The sequence below is a fragment of the Neopelma chrysocephalum genome, unplaced genomic scaffold (assembly GCF_003984885.1).
Source record: "Neopelma chrysocephalum unplaced genomic scaffold, ASM398488v2 Primary Assembly neopelma1_65c, whole genome shotgun sequence".
In the NCBI taxonomy this organism is placed as follows: domain Eukaryota; kingdom Metazoa; phylum Chordata; class Aves; order Passeriformes; family Pipridae; genus Neopelma; species Neopelma chrysocephalum.
Genome location: NW_020897724.1, coordinates 2011490 through 2039296, shown reverse-complemented (window position 1 = coordinate 2039296; position 27807 = coordinate 2011490). Strand labels below are relative to the sequence as shown.

Here is a 27807-nt window from a genome sequence, read left to right as displayed (position 1 = left end):
TGTGTTCAATTTCCTTTGGTTGATTATAGTTTCTTGTCAGTATACTGAAATAATTCCTCTTGCCCTCAGGGGTTCTGGTGGAAAGCTTTCCTTTTATACTATATGTGCTTCATTATATTCATTGTCTAATGCATCTGCACTGCTACTGTTCTCCTACTCTTGCCTCTAGCTTGTCTGCCTAAAATAACTTCTATTTTTGGGTGCTGAAAGGATTCTTCCATCTCCAGGGCTGGTATGTGCCTTTCAGAACTGGCTCAAGCTGAAATGAAGAAGAGATGAAATCCAGGTAAGTGGTTAGTAAGTACAGGTGACATGTAATGCAACCTGTTATTACACTGAATTACAAGAATCTGTGAAGGGAAAAATAGCATCAAATACATTTATGACATCAACAAGCTGTGGGAAAAGTACTCCAGCATTTTAGGTACAGTTTTATCTTGGATACGCTAAACTGAAAGAAAGATGTAGGATTCTTTCACGTTTGATAAATTCACGTTTAGGAGGGAAAGAGCAGCATTATGTCTGAAGTTTATGGGCTCTGGATGGTTCAGCTATTCAGTGGAAAATCCTTGACAAGAGTGAATTTCTAGGAAGTGGTGCAGAGGTAGTTACTCTGGACAGACACTTTCTGTTTGGTTCTTTGACCATGGCTGGCTGTCGGTTACTGTGCGTGACTGGACTGGCCACACTCTTTCACTGTGTGAAACCCAACTCTCCCTTACTGTAGTTTGGTCTGTTACACTTCCTTCTCTTTAGTGTGTTTACATATTTAGAGACTTAACTCATGTTAAGCCTCAATCCTACAATTTTTTCCCCATGACTGTTCTCAATTGGTTCACAGTTTAAGTAAAACATGGTGTCCAAAACTGGATACATAAGATGAATAGAGAAGAATTATTTCTTTCCTTAAATATGTTTATTCTTGTATACATCCCCAGTGTACTTTGCTTGTTTAAGAGCATGCTTTAATAGCATATTATTGTTAACTGAGCTTGTGATCCACCTTCATTCCAATCCCTTTCTTCAGAAATGGGATAATATAAACCAGCAGCACTAGCTGACTTCAATCATTCAACTCCCAAGCTGTTCTAAAGCTCTGTTTTCAAGTGGATATTCAGACTCAGATTTAACAAAATTTGTCTCTGTATTTCATATTCATGTGTAGAAGTTTGTATAAGAGTGTGAAGTGGGTGGGCTGTGGTGTGCTGGTGAGGGAACAGCAGGAAGGGGAGATAGCCAAGGAGCGAGACAACTGTTTCCAGGAACACTCAGTTTTGCTTATGCCCACAGTCAGATTGATTAGTTTTATTTTCTCATGCATTCTTGAATTACAGACATGTAAGAACTAGAGCAATGCAGTCAGAATATTCAGGAGGGAAAAGAAATGAAACTCACCACTGTGGAGGGATTTCCACAGGGACAAAATTCCGGTTGCACAGATGAACAAAAGCTGCTGCTGAGCTGCAGGCAGCCCCTGGGGCCGGGGACTCGCAGGTGTCCTGTGTACACATGGTGTAGAAGGGCTGGGGGTCCACCTTAACACAAAGGGATTGTTTAGGGGAGCAGGGGGCACCTGCAGCTGGACCCAAAGGTTTGATTTGGGTCTCCCTCCCCCTGCCTCATTAGGGCCATTCATAAACCTTTATTCTCTTCCTAACATTGAGGGGGTTATTTCTATTTCCAGATTCTAGACCTGTATCCTTAAGAGTGGTGCAATCATGCCTCTACTATGTGGATGTCAAGGACCTCAATCTATATATATGGTGATAATAACAGCTTTTTGTTTTTTCTGTTTGGATTGCTGTTATGATTATTCTAAAGTAATCTGTGACTAAACTTCTACATCCTTGCAAGAGTTATGTGTCCTTCTTTGAAGAATGACACTTGAGTGATTCAGACAGTCCTTCATGGCTGAAGTTCTACTTACAACTTTGAAGCAGTTCCTAAGAAGCGAATGTGGTTCTTCAAAAAACACTCTGCAGATGTTTTGCTTGCTTGTAATTGGACATGGCTTCTCTTTCTGTGGTACAAGACTGCACTTGTTCACCTGGGAAAGCAGAATTACTGAAGTTGGGGGACTTTGTTTTTTAATACATCAGGTTAGGATGAATTCTTCAGATTTCCAGTGTGAGCTGGTTTAAAGGAAGATATGGGCAGCTCAGTACACTGCTCTAATGTTTATTGTTCAATAATATTGAGATGTAACTAATATTACAGATTAGACATTGTTTCCTTTTTCTCTTGATTCTGTTATTCACTGAGGGATTTTCTCTTGATTCTGTTATTCACTGACACAGCAGGCAGTTGGCTGGTTCTCTTGTTATATAGATCTGACAGGTCAAAGATGTGCTTTTACTAGATCTTTTTAATGCAGAAAAAAAAATCCTCCTATCGTTGCTGGGTTATTCCTAGATAAAGAAGTCTTTAAAAAAACCTCCAAATCAAACAAAAAGCCCCAAACAAACAAAAAATGAAAACAAACAAAAAACCCAAAACCAACCAAAAAGTTCTTTAAGTAAGTGTAAATTCTAGTGATTTTTAGTTATTAAGAAAAATGAACTGACAGTTTAATCTGTGATAACCCTCATCCTGCAGGAGCCAGACCTTGCAGGCTCCTCCTTTGCCTCCTGTTGTTATGCAGCCCTGGCCTTGTGGCACTGGAACATTGGTGGAAGGAAGGTCAGTCTCCTGGAGCCAGTTGCCAGTGGGAGCTCACAGTTCAGGGTGAGGTGACTCCAGCAGTGCAGTGACCAGCTGCTTTTAGCTCAGGCTTCAATACCTGGCCAGATTTAACCTGATGGTGTTTTCACTTTCTGTATTACATAGAGTTGAGCTAATTGGTCAGGAAGGATTTTTTCAAGCTCCATTTGACCAGCACAGCTGAGTAGGCTACTGAGTACACACTGCCCTTTGTGCTCAGCACCCCTGGTCCCCTGCACAGAGAAGCCCTTGAGCTCCTTACCTGCCAGCTCTGTGTGAACTCTTGCACGTTGTCAGTGAAGGAACCATTAGGAAGCATCCATTCATTTCCAGCTTCATTATCATTGGTGCCAAAAAGCCCAGCTGAGATACCTGGGATGAAATTGAAATGGGGTAAAATAGTAGTTGTCACGAGTAGATGCAGGAAAGTTACAGAAGCTGTCTCTGAGCTCTAGTTATTCTTACAGCAGTGCTCAGCTCCAACATGGAAAAGAGAAGGTATGGCCAGATAGCCATTCTGGGTTTGTCCCAGCCTGCATTGCCATCTCTTGTCTTAGCTGGTCATGTGTTTCTCCTGACCACATCAAGGCATCAGATCCATCCTCTGCTAATCTTGGGAGTGTGGGTTTTAGAATAGTGTGGGGCACATGGATAGGAATGCATTCCTAGTATACCAAAAACCCTGTAAGGTTTTAGGCCTCCCTCTGTAGTTGTTTTGCAGGTCTGACAAGCTAAGCCAGCCCTAAAGCAGTGATTCTCAACCAGGGTTTGGGGCTGGGCTGACTGCATTACATCTGTCTGCTTTATTACATTGAATCATCACTAATCCATAACCACTTACTAACCACTGGAATGATCCATGCTCTATTTGGCAATTACTGGGAATGCATAGGGCCATTTCCAGACTGTGCATAAATGAAGAGGGGAAAGACAAGTGAAAGACAACCCAGATGCTGGTACGACAGGTGGTAATAATTTAGAGAGATAAAAAAAATGACTAACAGCTGACAAAGGCTATATGGTTGGTACTTACCATGGTGCCACCCAGCCAGAGTGACAGTACAGAGATCATACTGAAAGTCACAGGATAGAGAAACTCCTTTCTGATTAGATATTTCTATTTTGTTGGTTTCTCTCCTTGAATTAGTGGTATTCTTTTCAAGTGATTTATCCAGTACTTGGCAGTTCTCTTCCGTAAAGGAGAACATCTTGGAGATCTGTTTTAAAATGAAAATGCAGTTTCAAATCTGTCACTGTTAAAGTTCAATAGCAGGCAAGCTCAGGTGGGGCCAGCTTAGCCCAGAATCAGGGAATAACAAGGGAGTTGTGTTAAACTTCCAGAAGAGCAGACAGCACAAAGCCTCCAAGGCTACAGGCCCAGTTTCATCTCCAGACCTCTCTAACACTACCATCCTCTGACATGATCTAAGAGAAACACTGAAAATTTTCTTTAGTATGCAGAGAGCAAAGAGGCAGCCCTTGCATTAAACTGGCTTTGTTTTGGAGAGGTATTTTCTGATTAAGAAGTGGTTACTTTAAAGCACTTGTCTGAGAGCTGTTCTGATCTGTGTTTTGAGCATTAATATTTTGAAAGCTTTTTTTGTTGTTGTTGTTGGTTTAAGATAATTTCTGCTGTGAAAATGAAGAATGTTTGACTTATTCCTCCTACCTTCAGTCTTGGGTGGATAGTGATCACAGTCTGGTTCATCTCCACATACAGTGATCTTGAGTTACGGGTTTCCTCACTTAATATTACAGTGAAAGCATTGTGGACAAAATCCTTGGCAAGAAGTACACTGCACCTTGATGCCAAATCATAAATTTTTCCATCAAAAGTCACAAGATGCTTGGTCCCCACTAACAGAGCATGATCTAGAGATTTCAGAAGAAACATCAGTGAGTTTCCCACAGAGCAGTGAGTGCTGTGCATACAACAACACACAGCTTCTGGCTGGCATGCTCTTAAAATAATTTCTCAAGTTATTATTACATTGACATTACTACATTTACATTTTAGTTAGTTACACTGTAGTTACTCTGCAACAAAAATTTTACCAGGAACAAAGCAATTTCATGATTTATTTTTCATTATAGATTTACCTGGGTGTCCTGAAACTTTGAGAAACATGAATTGGGATTCAAAGCTCATTTTGGTTTATTATCATGCTACTTGTAAACTTGCTTTTTGTAAGCACACACATATACCCTACACTTCATACATTCTTATGCAGAAAACAGCAAGAATATTAACTCTCTCCAGAAACTGCCCTTCCAAACCAGAGCAGCAAACAGAGCTGCAGTCCCTGCTGATATATCACTTAGATTATCTGGTCACTAGGACCGACTTTCACATCCCTCTTTGTGCCCATCAGTCTAGTGGGAGGAAACCATTAAAAATGGCTCTTTCTGGAAAAGCCATTCTCTCTAAGGGACAGTTGGGATTGTTAATGCAGTTTTTTAGCATTTAGCAATGCTTTTACAGGCAATACTGTCTGAAGTTTTGGTAGGGCTGAGCTTTCCCATCCCAGAGTCAACAGAGGTGAGATGACGGGTTTCAAAGCCTCCGTGCCAGGACACAGCCGTGGGTATGACTGGCATTGAACCACAGTATCAACTCACAAGGGCAGGTGGATAAGACAGATAAATAGCACCTGGTGATTTCTAGTTTCAAGAGTATGAAGTGTGAAGAGTTGGAAAATTTGCATGAACATTAAGCAGAGGAGTGTCACTTTATGCCAGCTTTGCCCTGAGTGTTGATCTTTTACATACCATTACTGTCTTACAGGGAAGACTATATAAAGTTGATGGAAAATTATTAATTAGCAACCATCCATAGTAAAGTTCTATTCCAAATATGATTTTTCAAATATAGCACCAAGTGGAAATAGACCCAGTTACAGAACAAAGCAGCACACTGAAAGAGCTTACATTCGAAGGGACTCTCCACCATCCTCCGTTTGAATCTATAATACTCCGCAAGGATGTTGATTTTGTAGAGGTCTTGCAGAGGCCTCATTATTTTCTCTCCAACGAGATAAGTAGGAACATTTGCCAGCTGTAGGGAGTGGTCTCCTTTGGGCAGTACTGGCAGTTTTACTGCCACTGAACAGTTCCTGTGGAATGCAAACAAAAGGCAGGAGCCTTTATCTGCTCAACTGAGGACATGCTGTTCGTTTATTATAAGAAATGTGGAAGTGAAATATTCATAAGAACTGCAGTCTGGTCAGAACTGCCCTACACTGCCCAACAGCTGCACTGCCCAAGGCCATAAAAGGCCAGTTATCAGTTATTCTCTTCTCTTGCTGCCCAGTAGCTCCTGTTGAAAGGCAGTTGGGTCTGACAGCCAACAGAAATGAACATTAGGGTGTCTTGTGCCCAAAGGAGAGAGGAGTTGGGTGTCTGTCCAGAACCCTCAGCCTACAAACTGGTAGGAAGACTAACTATGCACATATCCATTTAGAACAGCACCCAGCAGCAGGGATCCTGCAGGAACACCAGTTACCTGGCTGAAAAACTGTACAGGTTGAGCAAGGGCTTCCGGATCTTCCTCACAGCTCGGGAAAACGTGGACTCTGCCCACCTGAACATCTGCTGTGTGGTCTGTTGGAGAGTCAGAAGAGGAGATTACAAAACCGACTTCAGGATGCCTTCAGGGCAGGGCCAGTACTTGCTAACGAGTTTTAAATCAACAGTCAGTGAAATAGCACTTAAGTCACTTAAGTGACTCTTGCATTTATCACTTGCCTGGCAGCATCTTGTCATTTAGAGGTAAATATCCAGAGGGCAGGCTCTACTCACGACAGCAACAAATGATGGACAGAAATATATTCTTCCTAAATAACATTACTTAAAGTATAGCAATACTTCACTGAGTTAATGCACTTCAGTAGCTTGCAAAGGATTGGTATCTTTGTTAATATAAATTGGCACGATATATTTTATGCTCCTCATTTCAACTAGAAGAGCCCAAATCTGTACAGTGTTTGCTGGAATCACAATTCATCCTCTATGGAAGAAAAGTAAATCTGCATGAATGACAGATGACTGCTGCTGTGCTTTCAACCAGAACTAGTGAAACAACCTCTCCTCTAGCTGGAAAAGTACTGCTTTCAAAGCAGGACAAATACTGCAAGAACAGTAGGTTAGCTGTGCACAAGTTTGTTATGTGTAAAGATAACTGCACTATTTCCATAAACAAAATAGTTAATCATTTTTGTGTATCCATAGTTCAAAGCTGAGACTTAAATTTGTAGGCCTTGTCTTACAAACCATTAAAAATGGAGAACTGAGTTATACCAACCGTATCCAAGGCTGCTTTCACAACCTTTAATGCCAGCTGGATTGGTTCCATTAGCCACGCATCTTTTACAATTTTGGGTAAAAAAGCCTGGATTTTCTTCATGTACTCTTCTGTCTTCTCTTTCCAGACCTCATCCAGTGGCTTCAAGGTTACGTCATAGTAGGCATCCTTCAAAGTTGCTAATGGCTCTGAAGCAAACACATTAACGAGACAAACCTTATCTGGTGTGGTGCAAAGTGGCTGTTTGCTTGTTTCCGCACAACTTCCAAACACGCAAAACAGGAAGAGGCAGCTTTGTTTTTGTGGCAGTTTGGGCACATTGCACAGCTCTGTATGTGGACACAGTGTTAGGGAAAACTGAAAGAGGCATTTAGCTCTAACCTTGAGCCCCTTATAAATACACTGCTGCTGTCCAAAAGATGTGAGGAGTGCTTTGCAATATGCCACCATCAGAGTGTACTGCACAAACTACACCTGATTAATAACAGGAAAGTTTGGTCACAACTGATTTCAAACATGGTATGTCAACTAAATCCAACTTTTGAGTGGGAAGAGCCTAGAGGTAAGTGGCCCAAAGTGAGGTTTTACTCTTGTGAGAACTCACAGCTGAAACTCAAAGTTTCAGGATGGGCCACAGTCCAGCTGAACAGTGAATTAGAGACTATTGGATAGGCTTGGAACAAATGGATCAAGTGAAATCCGATTAGTACAAGCATTCAAAACTCAAGGATGGATACGAACAGCCCTTTGGGAGGAAAGGCTTGCCAGGGAATTGTTAGCAAAAATACTTCAGCTTAGGAATTAGGGCTCTGTTCTCATCCGACTGAACTCGGCCTCCTGTGACGCAGAGAATGTCTCATCACTGATTTCATTAGAAAGGTGCTCACAGAGATCTTACTTAGGGTTTATTGCATCAAGGCTCCCACTCTGTACACTAAGAGCCAAGGTCAGCACTTTTTGCTGGATCAAAATAGAAACCTTTATGCTGTCAGCATATTTTATAGTTTGTAGTCAAGTTTGGTTTGCCCTGCGCTGACATTGTCCTTATTCTCCTCGCTTTGCACGGTTTTGCTTACTTTGCAATTCGTTCTGCATTTGCTGGACAATGCCTTGAACTTTATCCAGGTAAAGCGGGACCTTGCTCCTCAGGATCTGCCCGATTCCGCTTTGCTTCCACGCCTGGGCGACCGCTCTGCCCCCGCTGAGCAGGAACCCTGCTGCCTTCTGCAAGGCTGTGGAAGGCCAGGCAGCTGCTTCAGACAGGAAACCAACTTGCTGCACCTACAGCGGTTCCCAAATAACAAGCAATATCAAAATACACACTGATCTCATGCAAAGCTTTGACTCCATTGTGAGGCAATTCTGACTCCTCGGTGTGGGTGCAGAGATACAAGATCTCTACATGAAACATGCTTTTTGTCTGAGTTATCTGTCAGCACAGGAGTAATCATGTAAATGTTCGAGCAAAACAAAACAACTGCAGGCAATGTAATGATTTTAATTAACACTGCCTGAACACCTCATAGTGTCTTCAGATTTCTACAGATACTTACTGATCTCCTGAATCTCCACATGTATCCATCAAACTTCTTTATCTTTTCCATCAGTTTGGCTTTCAAAAGACTCCCAATTTCATTAAGCTTGTACTGTGAGAAGATTAATAAAAACCTTGAGTTTATGACTTAAACCTGCTTGTGCTGGGTCCAAATCACTCAAAGTTTGTACTGGTTTAAATGCCAGCAAATTTCCACAGTGGCCTCTCATTTCTCAGGGGGAATTACTTCTGCCTTATTCAATAGATAGACATGAGAACAGAAGGTCTAAGGATGAAAATTCAAAAAGCCTCCTCCAAGCAGAGACTATGCGAAACCCTGTTAGAAGTAACAGCACAGTCAGGAATACTAATCTTAGTTTTGTAAGCAACATACTGGGCAGTTACTGCTGCTCTCACTTTGTTTACTTACCCTCCTCAGAGGACCCACCCTTCAGGAGAGGGTCCCGTATTTTCTGTCTCCGGGTATGGCTGAACTTTTTAATTCTCACCATAACTTTTCACATCAACGTGAAATTAACGTTATTACGAGTTTATAAAATTACATAATTTTGCCTGGCTACTCACCAAAACTCACACCTGAATCCTACGAGGAAGATGTTCCAGTAAATTAACAAAATTAAACAATATTCCGGGAAAACCACACCGCAGTTAACAGCCACTCGAGGGTCTCACCTCAGCCTTAAGAACTGGGTCCCCGCATCCATGAGCCAGAAGACTCAAGCTTCCATTAGCAGCTGCTAGAGTCACTTGTCCCGTGTTTTCCTGCCTTTCCCCATTGATGCTGAGATAGGTGTTAATGGCAGCCATCTCCTGCCCATCAGAACAAGCACTGACTTCCATTCCTTCTTCCAAATCCCCTTAGGGAACAAAAAGACAGAGCTTCATTTACAGGAACAACACTGACAGACATTGTTTCAAAGCCAGCTTTTAATTACTACTTAGGTGATCAATCAGTGTCTGAGTGTGTTAGGTGTTTGGGGGGGGGGGGAGGAGATAAACAGGAGACAATTAGATCAGTGTCAGATCTTTCTCTTCTGTGTGGCTTGTGAATGACTTACGAATACAGATTTGCTACGGCAAATGAAGCACTGGATTAATGTAAGTCTAAATAGTTCTCTCAGTCACGGTGATTTACAAGCTTTTTTTCCACTTTAGCCTTCACTGTCTTGATGTTTCAAAACTGCTCAGCCTCGCAGGACCACCCAATCACACACCGAAGGCGCTTCTACCCAAGCACTGATGAGCATAAACAGGAACGGTTGGCAAAGGCACAGAGGGTCTGGGTGGAGAGAGTTGAGTTGAACCACTGTTACAAACTTCTGACTTCAGTGATTCACAAACTAATGATCCTAATCTCAAATACATAACAGCACTTACAAGTGAGGCCATGAACCTGTGAGAAATTCCTCTGCAGAAGTGTGGAAAGGCAAATCCACAACTGAAACCGAAACGTCTCCCAAACTGACCTTTGTGTAACAAGTTTTAACTTTCAGCTTTTTTTTTAATCTGAAAGACCTTGAATCACCATGAACTGACCTAGCTTGGCACTAGAGACACAGCCTTTCATCCAGCTTCTTCACAGCAATGACAGCTGGGAATCACAGAATAGCTCCAGTTGGAAGAGACCCATAAGGATCATCAAGTGCAGCTCCCTGCTCCTTGCAGGATTACCTAAAACTAAACCATATGACTACAAGCATTGTCAGTGAAGGTACATACCTTTCAGATACCCCAGGTAGTACTGAATGCACTCCTTTCCTTTTGAAGCTGCCACTTTTACTTTCTCTTTCTGATCAATATTCCCCTCCACCAGGATTTGGCTCTGGACAGATGAGGAAGTAGCAGTTCCTGCCAGGCCTAGCCAAATATCTTCAAAGGCTCTTAACTGCAGCCATAAAGGAAAAAGGTTTATTCAAAGCCACCACACAGAATTAAATGATTGTTCAGAGACGATGCTCGAATATCAGTGCTTCCCACAGAACAGTAAGTGGTGAGGGAAGTGTTTCCCAATGTTTGTGCACTGTGCAGGAGTTGCACTAAGATAGGCACAAGCATCACAGTGACTGGCTCAGGAGCTGAATGACTGGATAGCACGAGGCTCCTGGACAAAATTTTCCTGGTAGCAATGAAAGCCTGAGTACCCACATTCCTGCTACTGAAGAGTTTGGTTGGTGCTGAACATTACTTTTCTACCTCACTCCGTTTCCACCACCAGCTTCTCCACCCTATTTATTTCACAGGAAATTAAAAGCAAATGTGAAACAGAGGGTAAAAGGAAGAGATTTGCCTCAGATGAGCATCATATGAGCCTTTCTGTGCCTTTTTAAGGCCAGTTCTTTTTTCTGGTAAATGATGCTTTTTGTAAGTATTGTATTTTCTTTCCCTCTTTTTTTTTTTTTTGGTAAGGTGGAAAAACCAAGCCTCCCCAAACAGACCAGTCATGCTGAAGGTGAGCTATAAAAACACACAGCCTCTTAAAACTGATATACTCCCTTGATACACACTTATCATATTTGGGCCTGAGCTCTGCAGATAACTAATGTTGGTGCCTTCCTCTCTCTCTTGATCACACCGCATGGACGTTATGTAACTGCTCCTTTAGAGACAGAACTAGAGAAACCAGGAATATTTTAAGCTGCCTGCTGTTTTACACTGCACCTGATCCGTTTGGGAGATAGATGGCAGCAGGCCTTTAAAAACCAAAACCCAGTGCCACTAAAATAAAATAAAAACTCACATCAATTTCCATAGAATAGTTCTTCACATCAGCAGTGCTCTGATTCTTTACGGATACTCCAATCAACCCCTCATCTGTCCTGTGATCACCAAGGTGGAATCTGCTCTCTGACTGCAAAATGATGTTATCTTTGTTGAGCTGGTGTTTTCCAGATAAAACAATTACCTAAGTATGCACAAAAAAAGGATGTTAAAGCTTAATTCTTCCAAACATGGGCTCTGCATAGAGTAGTAAGAAGTTGTACAATGGTAGCATTCTCCTGGAATTTACACAATGAAGAGATGAACAAAACTTGTAGTTTCAGAAATCAGCACATCCTCCTCCTCACACTGTCTCACTTTGTTACATCTACAGTTTCTGTTGTATAAAAAAATACATTCAGTGATTGCAGCCTAAGACCACAGGAACAGTTGGAAAACTATATTTTGTTTAAACATTCATTTTTTTTTTTCTCCTGTACTTCTCAGCAACTCTGGCTAGGCATTTTGATAAAGTTGGGGGTCCATGGGAGGCGAGGTGGATATTTGTCCTGGTTTTAACTGGGATGGAGTTAATTTCTCCTCAGTAGCTGGTGCAGTGCTGTGTTTTGGATTCAGAATGAGAATAATATCGATAGCAAAACCCAAAACATCAGTATGTTAAGTCCTGTTTATCCTAAGTCAAGGACTTCTTTTTTTTTTCCTTTTTTTTTTCCTTTTTTTTTTTCTTTTTGTCTGCCAGTGAGGAAGTGCACAAAAGAAACTGGGAGGGAGCACAGCTGGGAGAGGTGACCTGAAATGACCAAAGGGATATTCCACACCACAGAACATCATGCCCAGTATATAAACTGTGAAAGTTACCTGGAAGGGGCCGATCTGGGTTTAGGAAGGGGGTCTGGCATCAGCAAGCAGGTGGTGAGCAATTGCATTGTGCATCACCTGGTTGGGTGGGGTTTTTTTCCTTTCCCTTTTTATTATCATTATTATTATTTACCATTATTATTGTATTTGACTTTGTTTTCAATTATTACACTGTTTTAATCTCAACCTACAAATTTTACTTTGATTCTCCTTCCCATTCAACGGGGCTGGTGGGGGGAGAGAGAGGGGTTGAGAGAGCAGCTGCTTGGTGCTTAATTTCTAGCTGGGCTTAAACCATGATGCCTTTGAGAAAGAAGGATCTAAAAGAATACAGAGGCACCTGATTTTGAAGTGACATACATATACATTTTGCATTGTAAACAGGCTCTATCACACCTTAGAAGAAGTTTTCATAGGCATCAAAATTTGGCTTCTGTTTCCCATTGCTAACAGAGCGTGACCTGCTGGAAACTGGGACATGTTTTAGCCACTGGGAACTGAAAACACGTATGTAAATGAAGACATTTTCTGCAAGTTCCAGTTTTTGTGTTTGCTGTGAATATCTATAGGCAACTCAGAGGTCCAGTGTGCACCTAAGGAAGATCATGGATCAGTCTCCATTTTATGTGTTTAATAGAAATAAAGGTTACATTAAAGTTCAAAAATCCATCACTACCAGCAGAGCAATCATAAAAACCAGTAAACATTTACCCACATGGGGGAAGGAAGGCACTTTTATTGCTCTCTAGTTTCCTTTTTGATCACTTATGAGCCTGTTTGGATATTCTCCAGAAACATGAAATTAAAAGACCTTTGAAAGAGGAATAGGAAAGAAAGAACTTGGAGGAAGTGGGAATCTTTACACCAACAACAGGGCCTATAGAATACACTACAGTGGCAAACAGAACTTTTCTGCCTCGGCCCATCAAAAGACAATGTTTATTTATTTAGGTCACAGAAGCATGGTAATTCTCATGAAGAGTTGCAGCTGAGGAAAACTGAGTCTCCAAAACAGTAATTACATTTAAAGTGAAGTAGGTTCAGTATGTTTATCTGAGACTTACATTTGGAAGGTCACAGAACTCAAAGCTTGTATAATGATCCAGGGAAGAGCAGTAGTTTGTTTCTATTTTACCCAGAATCTTCTGTTTGGTGCATGGGGTCAGGAAAATATTTTCTAGAACAGCTTCTAACTGGAATTTATCAGGATACAAGAATTGATTTCTCTGCAATGAACCAAGAAAACAAAGCTAAAATATGACAACAGGATCTTAGACACTCCTGGGTGCCCACTCACCCTGTCCCTGTGCTGGCTTTTGTTATTCCAGTAGCTTCAGGATTTTAATGTAACCTTTCTGAAACATAACATTTCCACTTGACAGTGTTTTAGATCATCAGCCTTGTTTCTGGTTCCCATCCTTCAGAATTAACTCTAAAGTTTTGCAAATTTAGAGCGCAAGTGAGGCTTCTAGTTGGTAAAAACTCTTTCTTTCTTTCTTTAATATGCTACCTTTATCTTTCTTCCTATTTAGAGAAATATGTAAAAGATAAAGTCAAATATTGATATTTCACGGAAAATGGGACTCTACAGAAGCTTTCTTAAAATCCATGCAACATTACGTCTAAAACTGAAATAATTTCTCATCTGTTAAGAACAGCTTTCATAAAAATGGTGAGTTAACAGATAACAACTGCCTTCTCTTACCTCATATGTTAAATTGTGTTTGATTTTTTTGTCATCCCAGTTCAGATCTAGATATTCATTAAACAGTGTTGCTCTTTGCTCTAGAGATCCACATGCATGCAGGTGTTCCATACTTAATATTCTCTGAAGCTGGAAGAGAGGAAAAAATTGACGCATATAATTAATAAAAAAAAAAATGTTCAGTATATCCTAGGGCTGTACATTTCCTGGGCAAAAATACACCCCTGTGAGAACCCCTGAATGGTCTATATCCATAAAACACTGCTTCAATCTCTGCCAGGAAACCTGAGGGGTTGACAATTCTGTCCTGAGGGAAAGCTGCAGCCCCAATAAAACCACATCTGGCAACTTGAGACTGAATTCTTCAGTGTTCATTTTTCTTCCTCTGAAACATGAAAAGATTGGCTTCAAGTAAAAGGCTTTCATATGGTAACAAGTGCAGAAGAAAAAAACCAAACCCCTCCCTTCTTAGAGTCTACCTGGCCTGCAGAGAGTGTCACACAGCCCCCCCAGGCAGTGACGTCCACCTTGGATTTCTCCTCCAGGGTCAGTCGGATGTCAGCAGGCTGCCCGGCATTCCCTGCCAGCTGCAGCTGAAACCAAAGAGAAGGATTTGTCCAGCAGCAAGACTTGAACCAGCAGAAGAGCTGCAGGGTGATCCAGCAGAATGATCCCCATCCAGTGGAGAAAAACAGAACCACAATGAAAACTGCAACAGGCTCTGTAGCCTGGAGATCAGCACAGGTACAACCGAGGCAATGGAAGTATTTTGTTGCCTTCTCTGGAAGCTGCCTGGGGTCTGTCATGCACAGCAAATAATGACACCACTGGAATAATGACCCTACAAGAGAATTTATTCCTCTGAATAAGATTCTTGAGAGGTACTGAGTACTTAGTGCAAAGAGCTCCAAAGGGCTCCAGATGAACAAACAACACTGCACAGTTGGCACAGCTCATTATTGAGCAGAAAGTCTTCAGCCTCAGCAACTGGAGTGTCCTGATTCATGAAGTGCATTTTCAGACAGAAAATACAACTACAGTCTTCAATCTTGAAGGATGATTTGTGGAGTTCCTCCCCCTCTTTTTCCCTACATATGCTTTGCAAGTGCGCTCGTAGTTGTATTTTAAAGCCTTTCTAGTCTTGCATATTTTTTCACACTTGTGTTGCAATTTTCCATACAGTCCAAAAATTTATGTTTGCTCCACAGGGGTATCAAAAGGGTTTCTGGTTAGGTTTTGTTGTGGGTTTTTTGGGGGGGAGGTTGTTTGTTTGAGGGTTTTGGAGTATGTGCACTAGAAATTTGTTTGTTTCTTTGTGGAGAAAATTTGCCTGATTTTCACTGCTGGGCTGCCCCCTGTGCACTTCTGGCTTCCTACCATCCAAAATGGGTCAATGCTAAAAGTGCAAGACTGTCAGTCAAAAGCAGTTATGCTTAGAAAAGGAAACAATGCTGGTGGTTTGGACCTTGGTTCTCTTTACATTTTTCAGGATGATGTCTGGTTCTGCCATTCTCAGAGATGAAAGGCACACTAACAGTAAATACAGCATAACAGGTGTGTATTTTGCAGTCCTTTCTCATGCTCTCACCTGCTGGTTGTACTTTCTGCCTCTTCTTTCTGACAGGGAATGGATCTCCAGTTGCTTCAGGGTGTAATTAAATGGGTGGGCAACAGTGGCTCTGTAGTTTGTCCGGTGTCTTCCAAACTTCAGAGAAGATGACACTGATATCTGACCCATAGCAACAGATGTAAAAGGAACTTGTGAAATAAAACACCTCTCACATACTGACCTCAAACATACACCCAGTAAGATTTCCCTGTACCTTTTCCTCAGATGAATTATGTGCCTAATAAAGTCCTTTTTGAAGTAGTGAGGCAAATTAACGTTCAAATGAGGACATTCCTGCTACTTGAATTACATGGCACAGGTGAAAGTAAAACTATTCTCTGTGTTTTACTAAAACCATGAACAATGTTTAAGTTTGTTGAGGCTTAATTTTGGTCTCATCTTTAGGCACTGCAGGCTGCACTGCCACAGAGTGCTTAGACACAGCTTGCACAGTCAAAGCCCAAGAAAAAATATTCTGTATGTTAATGTATTTTACATATTGTCTTTTATCTTTCCATTTTCAGAAAACAATGTAGTACTCAGCCAAGGTGCTGCATTTCAAACACACATGTACAGATAGCACAGTTAGCAGCAAGTCAGTAAGTGTCCCCATTTAACCACACCTGGAAATCAACCTACCCCAAGTTCTCCTGGTTCTGTCATTTTTACTATTTATATTTTTTTTAAATAATGCTGACTTAATTTAAGAAGTCAAAGACTGGTTTCAACTGTGCCATATTTGCCATTCTCACTAATTAGAGAAGAGTGAAATACAAAAAAGCTTTGACTACATCAGTAAAGCTGAAAACACCAAGTACAGGTATGTGTCACACTTCTGTGTGGGCAAACACAATATTGTACCCATGCAACAGGTTGTCCATCCTTTTCAGCCTCACAGTAATGCTCACTCTTACTCATTTGTCTTAAATTATGTTTCTTTTCCCCTACGCTGCTTTAAATGTGATGTTTGTACTATTCTTTCCACCCACTCTCAAAGGCCTTTACCCACTGCTTTGAAGCATATCCATTTCATTGCCTTGGGTTAAGCAGCAAGTTGTGGGTTTACTGCAAATAAAAAAAATTTAGTATGGCCTGAAAATGTTTCCAACAGGAATATCAGCTGCTCATCTTCCATAGTCGGAGTCTTTTACATATCCAAGAAGGAGGATAGTTTGCCTCCTGCTTGAATTCCCTGGTTTGTTTAATAAAATTAAAAAAACCAACCAAACAAACAAAAAAAAACAGAAAAAAAGAAAAGAACCATTTGATATTCCTGTCATTTATTTGCTCTGGGCTGCTGTACCTGGTCCTCCTCATTCCAAATGACAGTAAGATCATCCTGGTGATTACGTGCCGAATGTTTCACATATAAGTTCACCCTGGCATGCCGTGGGAAAGGGATGGAGAGGGGATGGAAAAGTTCCACTACAAGGAAAAAAAGCAAACAAGTAAGATTTCCCCACCACAAATCATGACTGTTCATTTTCTGATAAAGAAAAAGGCATTAGGACATTCTCTTGCTGGCAGCAGGGCAGCATTTGGTTCCCAGAGAAGCAATGTCTGTGCTCATACACACACATGCACCTTCCCAACAGCCCAAATGACTGCAGGGTGCTGATTTCTGCTCAATATTAGGAAATGCAAGTGAAAATAGGAGCCCTCTATCTACCAGCTAAACAGCAGCTACCTGCAATAAGCAAAAGATTGATAGCTACACCCAAAGCAGCAAGAACAGCCAGGAAAATAATCTGTTTGAAGCTGAGAATGCCTTACACTGGAAGAGGAACAACTCAAATAAGTCAATGCAGTTATTTTCTTTATTTTCAGATAACAAAGCCTCAACATGGGGGATTAACACCTCAAAGTAGTGGCCAGTGTGATCAGTGCTCCCTTCAGTACCCACTGCAGTAGAGTACCAGAATCTAATACAGTTTTAAAAAGTTTATATAAGTTTTATGTTCCACATCCACAAAGCAGAAATAGTATTCTGAAGTGGATGTTTCTAACAGCCAGATTACAATGAGTTTAAAGCATATAAGATCTTAGAAGGCCTGTATTGGAACCAGGATTGAAAGCATTTGGACATGCATTTTGAATATGCACTTTGAAATCAGATTTATGTCGTTTGTTTTATTTTATAGTTTGCTATCAACACTGGCAAAAGACTTAAGAAACCTACCCTGAATGTTGTGACCTCCAAGCAACTTTGGGAAGAGTCCAGTGTAAGTGCCTGTTACCTTTATCTCTTTGCCATCCCACAGAGCAATGTGCTTCAGCATGCGTGTCCTGTTGCCCTTTTGGTAAACAGTCATAAACACAAGCTGCCTTGGAACCATTTTTAACTAAAAATGAAAGAGAGGAAACATGAAATCCCAATTTCTCTGAGAAGTTAAAAATCTAAGTGTAATTTTGGTACTATAAAGTCCTGTAGGGTTCTAGTTTTAGGAATGTGTTTTTAAAAGGCTTAGTACAATGATACTCTAAGCCCATTGCTCTTGTATAAGCAGCTATTCATTTCTACTTGTCTTCATTTCTACAGTAAGTCATCTTTTCACACAATGGAACAACTGAGTGTCCCCTTTACAATAGTCTTTGCTTAATATATAATTTGATTTTCTCTTTCCTCTCACAGTATAATTCTTACAACATCCAGAGTTCCACTCTTACAGAATAAATCCAGAAGATAACACAAACAACAATATCTATTTGTGACATCTTTTCTTCCTTATTTAGAAAAAGAAATGTGTGGTATCTGCATAATAAAAACTGGGAATTGGTCAGTTTGTAATATATTATTTCTCTGATTTCCTATAAATCCTATATATGTGCTCCATCTATAGGAGCAAACAAATATAAAATCAAGCAGCAGTTTATACCATTGGACTCACAACTAATCTGCAGTCAGATGTTTGCTCAAGCTACTGGAGAAATCAAGGGCAAGACACATTACAGAGCAGGAGCTGTATTTGACCCTCAGTGTTTGGCAACCACACTCTGAATACCCCTCTCTAAAATGAGGCAGTCACAGCCTGGGTTTGCCCTCAGAGTCAATGATACCAACCTGGGACATGGTCTGTACTATTTCAAGGGCATTAGTGTAGCTGGTTCCAGTCAAAGTGAGCTTCGCTGTAACATTGAAATCTCTTTTTTCCATCCTGAGGCAGAGTCTGCCTTTTGCTTCACTCATATCATAATTTACCTTTTCGAGTTCCCATTAAATTAAAAAAGAAAAATGAAAGAAGAAAAAGATCATTAGAATCTCTGAAAACATGAACATCCTTGACAACAACAAAGATGTCAGAGTTACTAGTACTAGACATAATGCAGCTTGACTCCTAAAATATTAGACAAGCCTAATTTGCAGTGATGTATGTGATAGATAACTCGCAGATAGTTACCTTAGAAGACACTTCAGCTGCACTGGGGAAGTACTGTAGAAAGAAGGGATGAGTCTGGAGTGCTTTTATATTCAACTCTTCACTAAAGGGAAGAAATGTACTTTTGTTCAACAATATTTCAGAAAGTACACTCTCACTGGCAGCACAAGTTCATCTGAGTTACTCCAAGTCCACCACAGGTTTCAGAGTTACAAATGGCAGTACCTTCCACTGAACACTCACCCAGCTCCCAGTTTTTGATGCATTCACACAAAGGTAGAGGAGACCAAAGAGCAGTGGCACCTTTGACCTCAGTGAAAAACCTGTGTGCATCCCAGGGGCAGAATGTAGCCCACTGAAACAGAAATTACTTTGCCATAGAAAATGCACCAGCTTTTAAAAAATTGTAGAGGTATTTTGGAATTTGACTTTGCAAGCACTGACATAGTTTACAAACTTAGAACTATTAGAGAGTTTAAAAGAATTTAAAAGACTTTCAATGCAAAGGTCTTTTGCTAGAAAATTAAGAAATATCTGAAATACCTCAAGGCTGAAAACATCACACCTCTTAAACATCCTCAAAATCCTGCAGTTTTGTGCAGATGCAGCCATACTGATTCCAACTTAGAAAACCAAGTCTCTGTAATTTTACAAGCTTCAATGGTGCCAAAAAGATTTAATAAGATTTAAACAGTTATGTCGACTTAAGGTATAATTTTAGGTACTTGTCTGGCTCAAACCTAGAGTTTTATGGATTATTTCACTGTCTGCTACTTTGATGCTGTGGGGGCAGGCAAAGAGTCAGGCATACCCCAAGCTGTGAGGAATCTGCAGCCCTTCATAAACTTTCTGAGGTGAACAGACTGTTTGGTGTGACTACTCACTTTATCCAAGATTTGTTATCCATTTCACCAGTGATCTGGTGATTCAAACAGTAACTTTTTTCCACAGAATCACAGTGGCCTAATGACATTTTTACAGTGCTCAGAATGACTCTTTTACCCTTGCTGGTCTTTTTTCCTACTGATGGCAAAGGAGAAGTTTGTGTTTTGTTCATAGGTCAGCCTCAGAGCTCCTGCAGTTTCATTTTCAGTCAGGACTTCCTGAACTGTCACCTGTGGAGGTGGAAAATAAACAAATCACATGCCATAACCTCTGCCTCAACATTTCACCTCCACTGAGCACGACCTCTTGACTCACTTAAAACCATCATCTTGACTGAAGTTTATCTTCCAGACAGGCCTTCTAGATGCTTTCTGGATGTAAACCAAAAACCTCAAGAGATGTTTTCCGTTTCTTCTGTGTGTTTCCATAGCTACTAATTTGCATTATTGATAAATATTAGCCTTACTTTCCACATACCCTTACCTGCTTTAAGTCTAAAGCCACTGTTTCTTGTTTATGCCTCCCCCAGTCTCCTTTTTCATATACTGTAAAGAATTTTTTTTTTTTTGAAGAAACAGATTGAGCTCCACAAATCTTTTACTCCAGGGTATTTTCTTCCTCCCACAGTTCCTGGATCATCTACAGCTTTATCCTGAAAATGCTACAGAATCCCCCTGAGGAAGATCAGGACACTTAAATATCAACACGTTTGCCAAAGTTTGTGGGAACATTAATTTCTGAAGTCCCATGATTACAGTCATACCTCATACATGAATAAGGCACCTCAAGAATTACCATCTCTGCTCTTCTTTTCTTCACTGAAACATTTGGAGGATAAAAGACACTTCACTAAATATTAAGGGGGAAGAAGCAGGGGATATATCTAATACTTTTCAATAAAATATTGGCATTAAATATTCACTTGAAACACTGGCACTTAATATGAAGGTTTAATATTGGTCTAATATTTATGTTCAGGAAAGACGACCTTTAATCTTGTATCTTAACTGTGTATCCTGTTATTTGAAGTGGAGGTTAGCTTATCAGCTAGGAGGTGACAGCAAATGCATGCCTTCCTGAAATGATGAACCCTGAAACTGGGAATTTCAGTATCTGACCAGTTTCCTTGGAAACAGCTGTGTACTTAAGTTAAAGGAGGATTCAGATAAACTGGGCAAGTCACTTCTCATCTGCACTTGTATAAACCTGGAGTAATTTCACTGAGGCCACTGGAGGTGCTCTGGATTCATGTAAGTGTAACTCAAATGACAGCTCTAATCAAAGCACAGCAAAAGACCTATGGTGTATTACCTTAAGAAAGAAGGGAAGTCCCAGATGATGGAGAAGTGATATGGAATGCTTCACCTCTGCCATGAGCACAAATACACCGAAGAGTTGGAAGTCGGTGCCAACATCCACAGTCACAGTTATATCTTTCTCATCATATTGGATTTCACAGACAGTCTTGGCTTTGTTGTCTATATAGAAAGAACAGGACAGTGCCAATTTGAGTGGCATGTTTTTGAGGAATTTCAGTACTGCCTGCATAAAATCAATCCAGCCAGCATTTGGGTCATCATTCGGGATTACAAGAGCTTTGGCCTGTGATTGGAGGAGTGTAGAGGTTTTTTGGATGTCCTTGAGCTTTGACCTTACAAAGTCTTGAGGTAACAGAGCTTGTGTACCCAGGATAAGGTAAAGTGTCAGGTCAGTTCCCATCAGTCATGTTTTTTTGCAGGAGAGCTGACTAGTTCCCTTTAGTTCCCACTTGCAGCCTGTGGCAAGTAGCAGCCACTTCCAGAGAAGAGCTCTGAGCTGCTCTGACCTCTAGTGACTCATCTACAGCAACCCAACACTGCTCAAACAACATGACCTGAAGGCCCTTTCCCCGCTTTCCTACAAGCTTTTCATTTTTGAAAAAGAAAAGTACACACTCCTGCAAGATAAAAGTGAGATGAGAGATGTGAAACCCCCAAACCCTTCATGGAAAAGACAAAATCACAGACCACAATGTAAATCTGCAGTTGAGTGATATGCAGAGAGGATTTATGTCAGGTCAAGTTTTGAGGGGAGACTGGCTTCATCAGGGTGGGTGTGTCTCCCCCCCACAGTTCAGACAACAAAAGCCACTTAGAATTATTTCAAAGACTACTTTAAACTACAGTGGAATTCACATTTTTTGTACTGTGTAACAAGGTTTTTTTGTGTAATATTGGAATCTTATTTTATGGAGGTAAATATCTCAGGGATAACCTGTTTTACCAGGTGTTGTACCACATGAGATGTTTCCTGGAGCTAAAAAAACATGTAATGTAACTAATCACAGATGCAGTTTCAGAATGACAATTTTACTTACAAAGAAGAGAAAGCCTCTTTTTAGTTCTTAGTCAGTTTGCACCTGTTGAAGGAACAGTTGAAACATCCTCAGAGAGCTATTATAGAACAAAAAACCTGCCAGGGATGGCAGGTACCTACCTGATTCCTGTAAGCTGAAAATCAAGTTGATTGCCTTAGGATAACCAGCTGCCTGGAGTACCTCACTGCTGTGTACACTTTGGCAGAAGATATCCACTTGGTGACCAACATAATAGGAGTTTATTCTGTATGTGATTGATGTTTCTCCAGCTGAAATATGCACATATCTTTCTTGAGTAGTGTTTCTCCCTTGCAAAACCACATCTATCTAAAAAATGACACATAGACATAAGTTCTCCAAACAACATTTAAATACTATTTAATTTTAAAACAGGAGACGAATGGAACTGAAAGGGAGTTGTCTCTAGTCTATACTTATGTTAAAAATCTATCCATTAACAAAACATATCTTAGCCTTTCATTAATCATCTATGACTTTCCAGTACAAAGTCCATTTGACTGAATGAATTTCAAACCACATCAGCCTCATTGATCCGTGTCAAATTCTCATTAGGATCTCTTTTACCCCACAAACACATGACTCCCTTTATATAAAGGATACTTGATCCATGCCTACTGACAATATTTACTAGATAATAGGTGCTCCAATACTTCCCTGAAAGTAACACTCAAACAAGTTCTTCTTTAAGTATAAAATTCCCTTTAAAGAGCATAGGAGCAATATTCCAGTCTCCTGTGCAAGGTAATGAAACTAGGCTCCTGTAGAGTTACAATATCAACAATACCCTCTGTACTGACACTGATCAGAATGGAATACTCTGGTTCAGAAAGCAATCAGTAAGAAATTTGCTTTTTCAGTAGGTCAGGTTTTAGCTGTCCATAGTTTTTAAATATCAGAAAAACTCAGCTTCCATCCTGTACCTCACAAAATGGTAGTTTTCATTCAAACCATGGGCTACTACATCATAATAAAGGATAATAATTGTGTAAAAAAAAAAAAAGCCAAACCAAAACTACCTGTAAAGATGGTGGGACTCTGGCTTGTAGCAGCCATGGCAAAGTGTGATGGAAATTCCCTGTTATGTTGGTACTTGTTTCAAACTCCTGGATTTGTCCTTCGAGCACTGTTAGGTGAGTACCATAAAGCAATTTCATACTAAAGCTCTTGGTGACTTCCAGGTTCAAGATAGCCTGTGTGCAACAAAGGTAAATTGTGAAAAGACAGTTTAGTAAAAGTTAAAGCTCCTGTTGGTCAGGGTTCTTTCTTTAGTTGAGGCAGTATCATCTCAAACGTGTCAAAAAATTCATCTTGTGTAATTTTATAACACAACATAGTTACAGATGTCCCTTTTATTTTTAAACTCAACATTTTAACATGTATTTTCCAGTATGGCCGTGCCTTAATGCTATTCAAGCAGTTACATGATTAATAAAGAGTAAGTGTTGTGTTGCAGGCTTGTGTTTCTCAGGTAAAGAAATATGCCAGGTAATCAGAGCGTGGGAGGAAAATACCATTTGGAATGCAAACAGTGCAATCCCATCAGAACTCACCTCTGCCCAGTCTGTAGAAGGGACAGAGGAGGCACAGGAGCTGAACTGCACTGCCCTCCTCAGGCAGGGCAGGCTGCCAGCCCACCTGGGCTTGGGCTGCTCCCACATGGCAGCCAACCTCCATTCTCTCAGTCCCATGGAAAGTTCTGGTCTAGCAAGGTATTATCCCAACCCCTCAAGAGCAAGCTGAGCTTCTGGACTCTCCTTAAGAACAAACAAAGTGAGCAGCCCGACTCCCCTCTTCACATAAAGAGCAAACATGTAAAATCCCATCTGCACCCTCTGTCCTTTGCCATCTCGCTTTTACAGCTGCTGCTTCCATCAGGGCATCATTCCAGGCTGGATTTGTGTCTCCCCTGCCATTGCCTGGTAACTTACCTGCAGCTCAAGCCTGTCTTTTATTTGCAAAGTCTTCAGCACCTCTAAGTTATGAGTGAGTTTGTAGTTAAGAGATACAACATCCAACTTCTGGACAAAGTTCAGTTCTTCTGTAATCTGTTCAGTCCAAGTAAATATGACAAAAGTTAACTGTGGCACACCTCTAATATTGAGACTTCTCTGATTAATTGTAATTATTGTACACATTAGAGTAAAATTATGAAAATGAGGAAAACTTTATGGTGAAGAACTGTACTGTAAAAGGGACTGAGCTGCACCAAGTGAAGACAAGGGATAAGAAAGGTTTGATACAATTTGCCAATGGGAATCACAGATCATTACTGCTGTCATATTTGTTTGTAGGAGTGACTGCACAGAAAGAATGGCTGGAAGATACTGCCTTCATTTCATTAAGGCCTTTAAAACCAAACCAGCCCCTGCAGGGTATTTCTATAGGGGCCTCATGCACAACTATCTCAAATGGAGAAACAATATTTACCAAATCAAGTAGCTCACTTCAACCTCTACTTCACATCTCACTAACATGGAAGAGACACTTACTTGCTTGCTGTTCACACTGAAATGAATAAATCTTTTATAGAAGTCACTGTTTTTTTCTGATATCACATCAATTAACATCTTCATAGGAATGCCAATGTCAGCAGCTCCTTGAATGTTGTGGGTTAGCACTGCATCCAGCTCTTGCCTTTCCTGTTAATATTTCACAGCATAGATAGTAAAGCACATGTAGAACCCAAAGCCTGCTGCAACACAGAGCTCAAACCAGAAATTTAACAAATCTCTTTGTCCTACATTTAATATTAATTAAAATAAATTGCACTGAACTTAGGAAAATTACACTGGGAAAGAGAAAAGAAACATCAAGCCTAGGTAGGATAAAAAATATATATATATATTTCAGCTGAGAGGAAAAAAGGTGTAAATATTTCTCTCTGGTGGCAAAAAACTCCAACTAGCTATCTTGTTTCTCTGTGGCAGAAACATGCAGAAATTACCAGTTATGACAAGAAAGTGAATGATCACAAAGAATAAGACACTTGTATGTGTTCTCTGCTCTCCTGCACTGAGGACAAGAAAAGCCAAACTTGTAACTGTCAACAGGAAAGCAAGAGATTCACAGCCTATCTACTGGCTTACTTAAATAAACAGCAGTGTCTCAATTAATCCCTGCCTGTTATTTTGCAATGTAAGTCACAGTGACATAAGAAACATCAAATAATGCAATGCAAACAACAAAATTTACAAAGAGAATAACTAGGAAGTGATTCAGGAAGTGCCAGAGCCTGGATCCTGTTATCCAGTACATTTGTTACTGCACATTACAGGTGCCAGATTTTCAAAGATTTTATTTTTTATTTTATTTTTATTCTAGCGGTTATTACTAAAAGCTGACTATTTGCTCCCAATAAAATAGTCTAGAGTACATTACTCAGTAATTTGTACATGCAGTCTGACAGCCTGCAGGATACTTACATAAGTGACTTTGAGTATCAGGAGTCCTTGGAATTTACTTTCATCAACAGTGATCAATGTCTGTGAATCCAGGTTCATTTTATCCATCAAAATGTAGCCTGACCCATCAATTTTCACTGGTGCTCCAAGATCCTATAAAAGAAAAAAAAATTTTTAAATTCACCACTTTTACACTCACCCACAGAAATACCTAACCCCTGAAACTTTTAATTCCTAATAGTAGCTTTAATAGCACCTAGCTGTAAAATCAGGTATATGAGGCAGCGTAGCCATAGGATGCCTCAGGAATCTTGACAGCTTTTTGTTATATTTTTTACATTTTGTCTTTTTTAATTTTAATATGTCTGATGATTTTTGATAAATGAGCCGGAATAAATAAAACACAGGGCAACATGGCAGCTCTTCCTGCCTAACTGAAAACTCAATTTTCTATGCTTGGAATTGCTCCAGCGGCCCAAAGCATCCATAATTCCGGTGAAACCAAAGAGTATACAAGGGTTTATTATGGCAGCTCTGTTTTTGGAAGAGGGCAGGTGAATCACATCTATGTATATTCAGATTTACTCTGGCTTGTATAATGAAACTAGAGATTACTCTGTGATAACATGTCTCTCAGACTTTCTCTACACTCAATTTTCTGATCTGAAGATTACCTATTTACTTCATATATTTTCAAACTATTTCAGTTTGGTTGTCAAACTGCTGAGAAACTGTTACCACTGATAAAGCCCAAGACAACTTTGAATACTCTTTATTTGTGAAGATTAAAGCCCTGCTTTAAAACCATGCCTAAAAAAAAAGGCATCAGAGTTAGTACAAGGAAGTCCATTAACTGTAGGTACTGATTAATAGGAAATTTGGCTTACACCATATGAAAATAGAGTGAATAACTGGCCCTAAAGGTAAGATGTAACTAAAAGAAGATAATGTTTTACTTTTCTCTGCTACCACCGAAATCCTTAGACTATTGTCTTTTAACTTTAGTAGGTACAAAGATCCTGCTTTAGATGCACAAATGCAGCAGTAAAGCAATAAATTCTTTTCAGTACCTGAATTGTTTGGCATTTATTTTCTATAAGCATTTTCCACTGAAGCTTCTTTTCAGGGTCAAAGTCCCCATTCATTTGAAGCTCACAAGCACCCACTTTCATTCCTATTCCAAGGAAATATTTCAGCTGTTTCCGTGCAGTGACAGAGAGCTCATTTTCCCTTGGGATTTCCTTCAGCTGGGGGAGGTCATGCCTGAACTGAATTTCCAGTGTAATCTTTGGCTTGCACTCTGCTCTCACTTCAAGACGGGCAGTTTTGCCTTCTGTTTCCAGGACTGAGAGAAGCTCTGCTTGGCACTTGTCTTTCTGAATGGATCCTGTGAGCCGTGACTGAGTTGGGAAACTGAGATCCTATTGAGATTTAAAAAAGAGAATCCCTTTGGAATATACATAGAATTTAATACAGGTGTGTATTAAGGCTTTTTTTCTTCTCCCTCAGCATACAAAAATGGAGATTTTATGTTACAGTATCAGAGATAAAACCTACAATCTCCATGCTGCCATTTTTCTCCCTCTCAACAAGAAAGATTGAGATTTTGCCTGAATAGGGCCTGAGGGAAGATTTTAGGGCTGTCCTGCAGAATTTACAACTTCTGTATCTTTATGAAGTTTTCCATTTACAAAAATACAAAATGTCTGTTTCTTCAGACTGGAAAAGTTTACTGAACATACACTGCTTCATTCAGACCAGACAAATCTCAGTTTTCAAATTAACCCACAAAAAATAATAGGCCTAACAGACATTCTTGCATCTGGTGGTACAAGAATATTTTTTTTTTTTAATGGTAAAACATCAAACTTGTCTCGTGCAACATCCCCAATGAAATGTTTCTGCTCACTCTTGCAAAGGATTTGCAAAACCACAGAAAATTCTACTATTTTTAATACTTTAAGAGGTTTTCATTCCCTCTTCACTATGGATGATACGCTCCTATCACTTTTGTTGTTATGTTGCTACTTTGTAGTTGAGGAAGTTACTCAATGTGGGGATTTGAAAACAAAACATAAATGCCTGTAAACATCTAGAAAACCCCCCGATTTTGCAAGAGTCATTCTTTCCAATGAAGTCAGAGAGACTACGTGGAAAAACCAAGGAAATGTCACAACTTTTAGTTTGATATAAACAGACAGACCAGGGAATATATTTTTGACAGAGTTCAGACTAATGCTGCAGTTGAGCCTTAGAGGGCAGTCTCGGTCTGTGAAGGCAACAGGCAGCAAAGACTGAACCGATCTCAGTCTAGAGAGAACA

At 40.2% G+C, this 27807-nt stretch overlaps 1 protein-coding gene and 1 long non-coding RNA gene across 2 annotated transcripts; one reads left to right on the top strand and one right to left on the bottom strand.

Moving 5' to 3' along the window:
* Nucleotides 1-145: 145 nt before the first annotated feature.
* LOC113968039 lies at nt 146-24669 on the bottom strand. The gene is made up of 28 exons (XM_027684244.1): nt 24574-24669; nt 24013-24129; nt 23101-23274; nt 22183-22390; nt 21019-21185; nt 19825-19937; nt 18844-18925; nt 18507-18644; nt 17625-17787; nt 16749-16870; nt 15425-15565; nt 14316-14429; nt 13837-13965; nt 13196-13357; nt 11293-11457; nt 10275-10440; nt 9228-9412; nt 8554-8646; nt 8077-8281; nt 7001-7188; nt 6203-6300; nt 5629-5813; nt 4370-4572; nt 3734-3917; nt 2963-3072; nt 1928-2047; nt 1396-1535; nt 146-259 (listed from the first exon to the last, which is right to left on the bottom strand). The coding sequence occupies exons 1-28, from the start codon at nt 24655-24657 to the stop codon at nt 244-246; spliced, it is 3972 nt and encodes a 1323-aa protein (XP_027540045.1). The 5' UTR covers nt 24658-24669; the 3' UTR covers nt 146-243.
* LOC113968041 lies at nt 191-2237 on the top strand. The gene is made up of 3 exons (XR_003534353.1): nt 191-286; nt 1665-1667; nt 1857-2237. It is a non-coding gene; the product is annotated as an uncharacterized LOC113968041 (long non-coding RNA).
* Nucleotides 24670-27807: the final 3138 nt, after the last annotated feature.

Bases quoted from the DNA above. Each gene is read 5' to 3' on its own strand.
- LOC113968039 (XM_027684244.1), bottom strand. From the start codon at position 24,657: ATGAAGATGTTAATTGATGTGATATCAGAAAAAAACAGTGACTTCTAT. The intron at 7,189-8,076 runs GTAAGCAAAACC...TGTTTGCTTCAG, and splicing joins AATGCAGAACGAATTGCAAA to AGCCATTAGCAACTTTGAAG. The intron at 3,073-3,733 runs GTAAGTACCAAC...ATTTCATCCCAG, and splicing joins TCTGGCTGGGTGGCACCATG to GTATCTCAGCTGGGCTTTTT.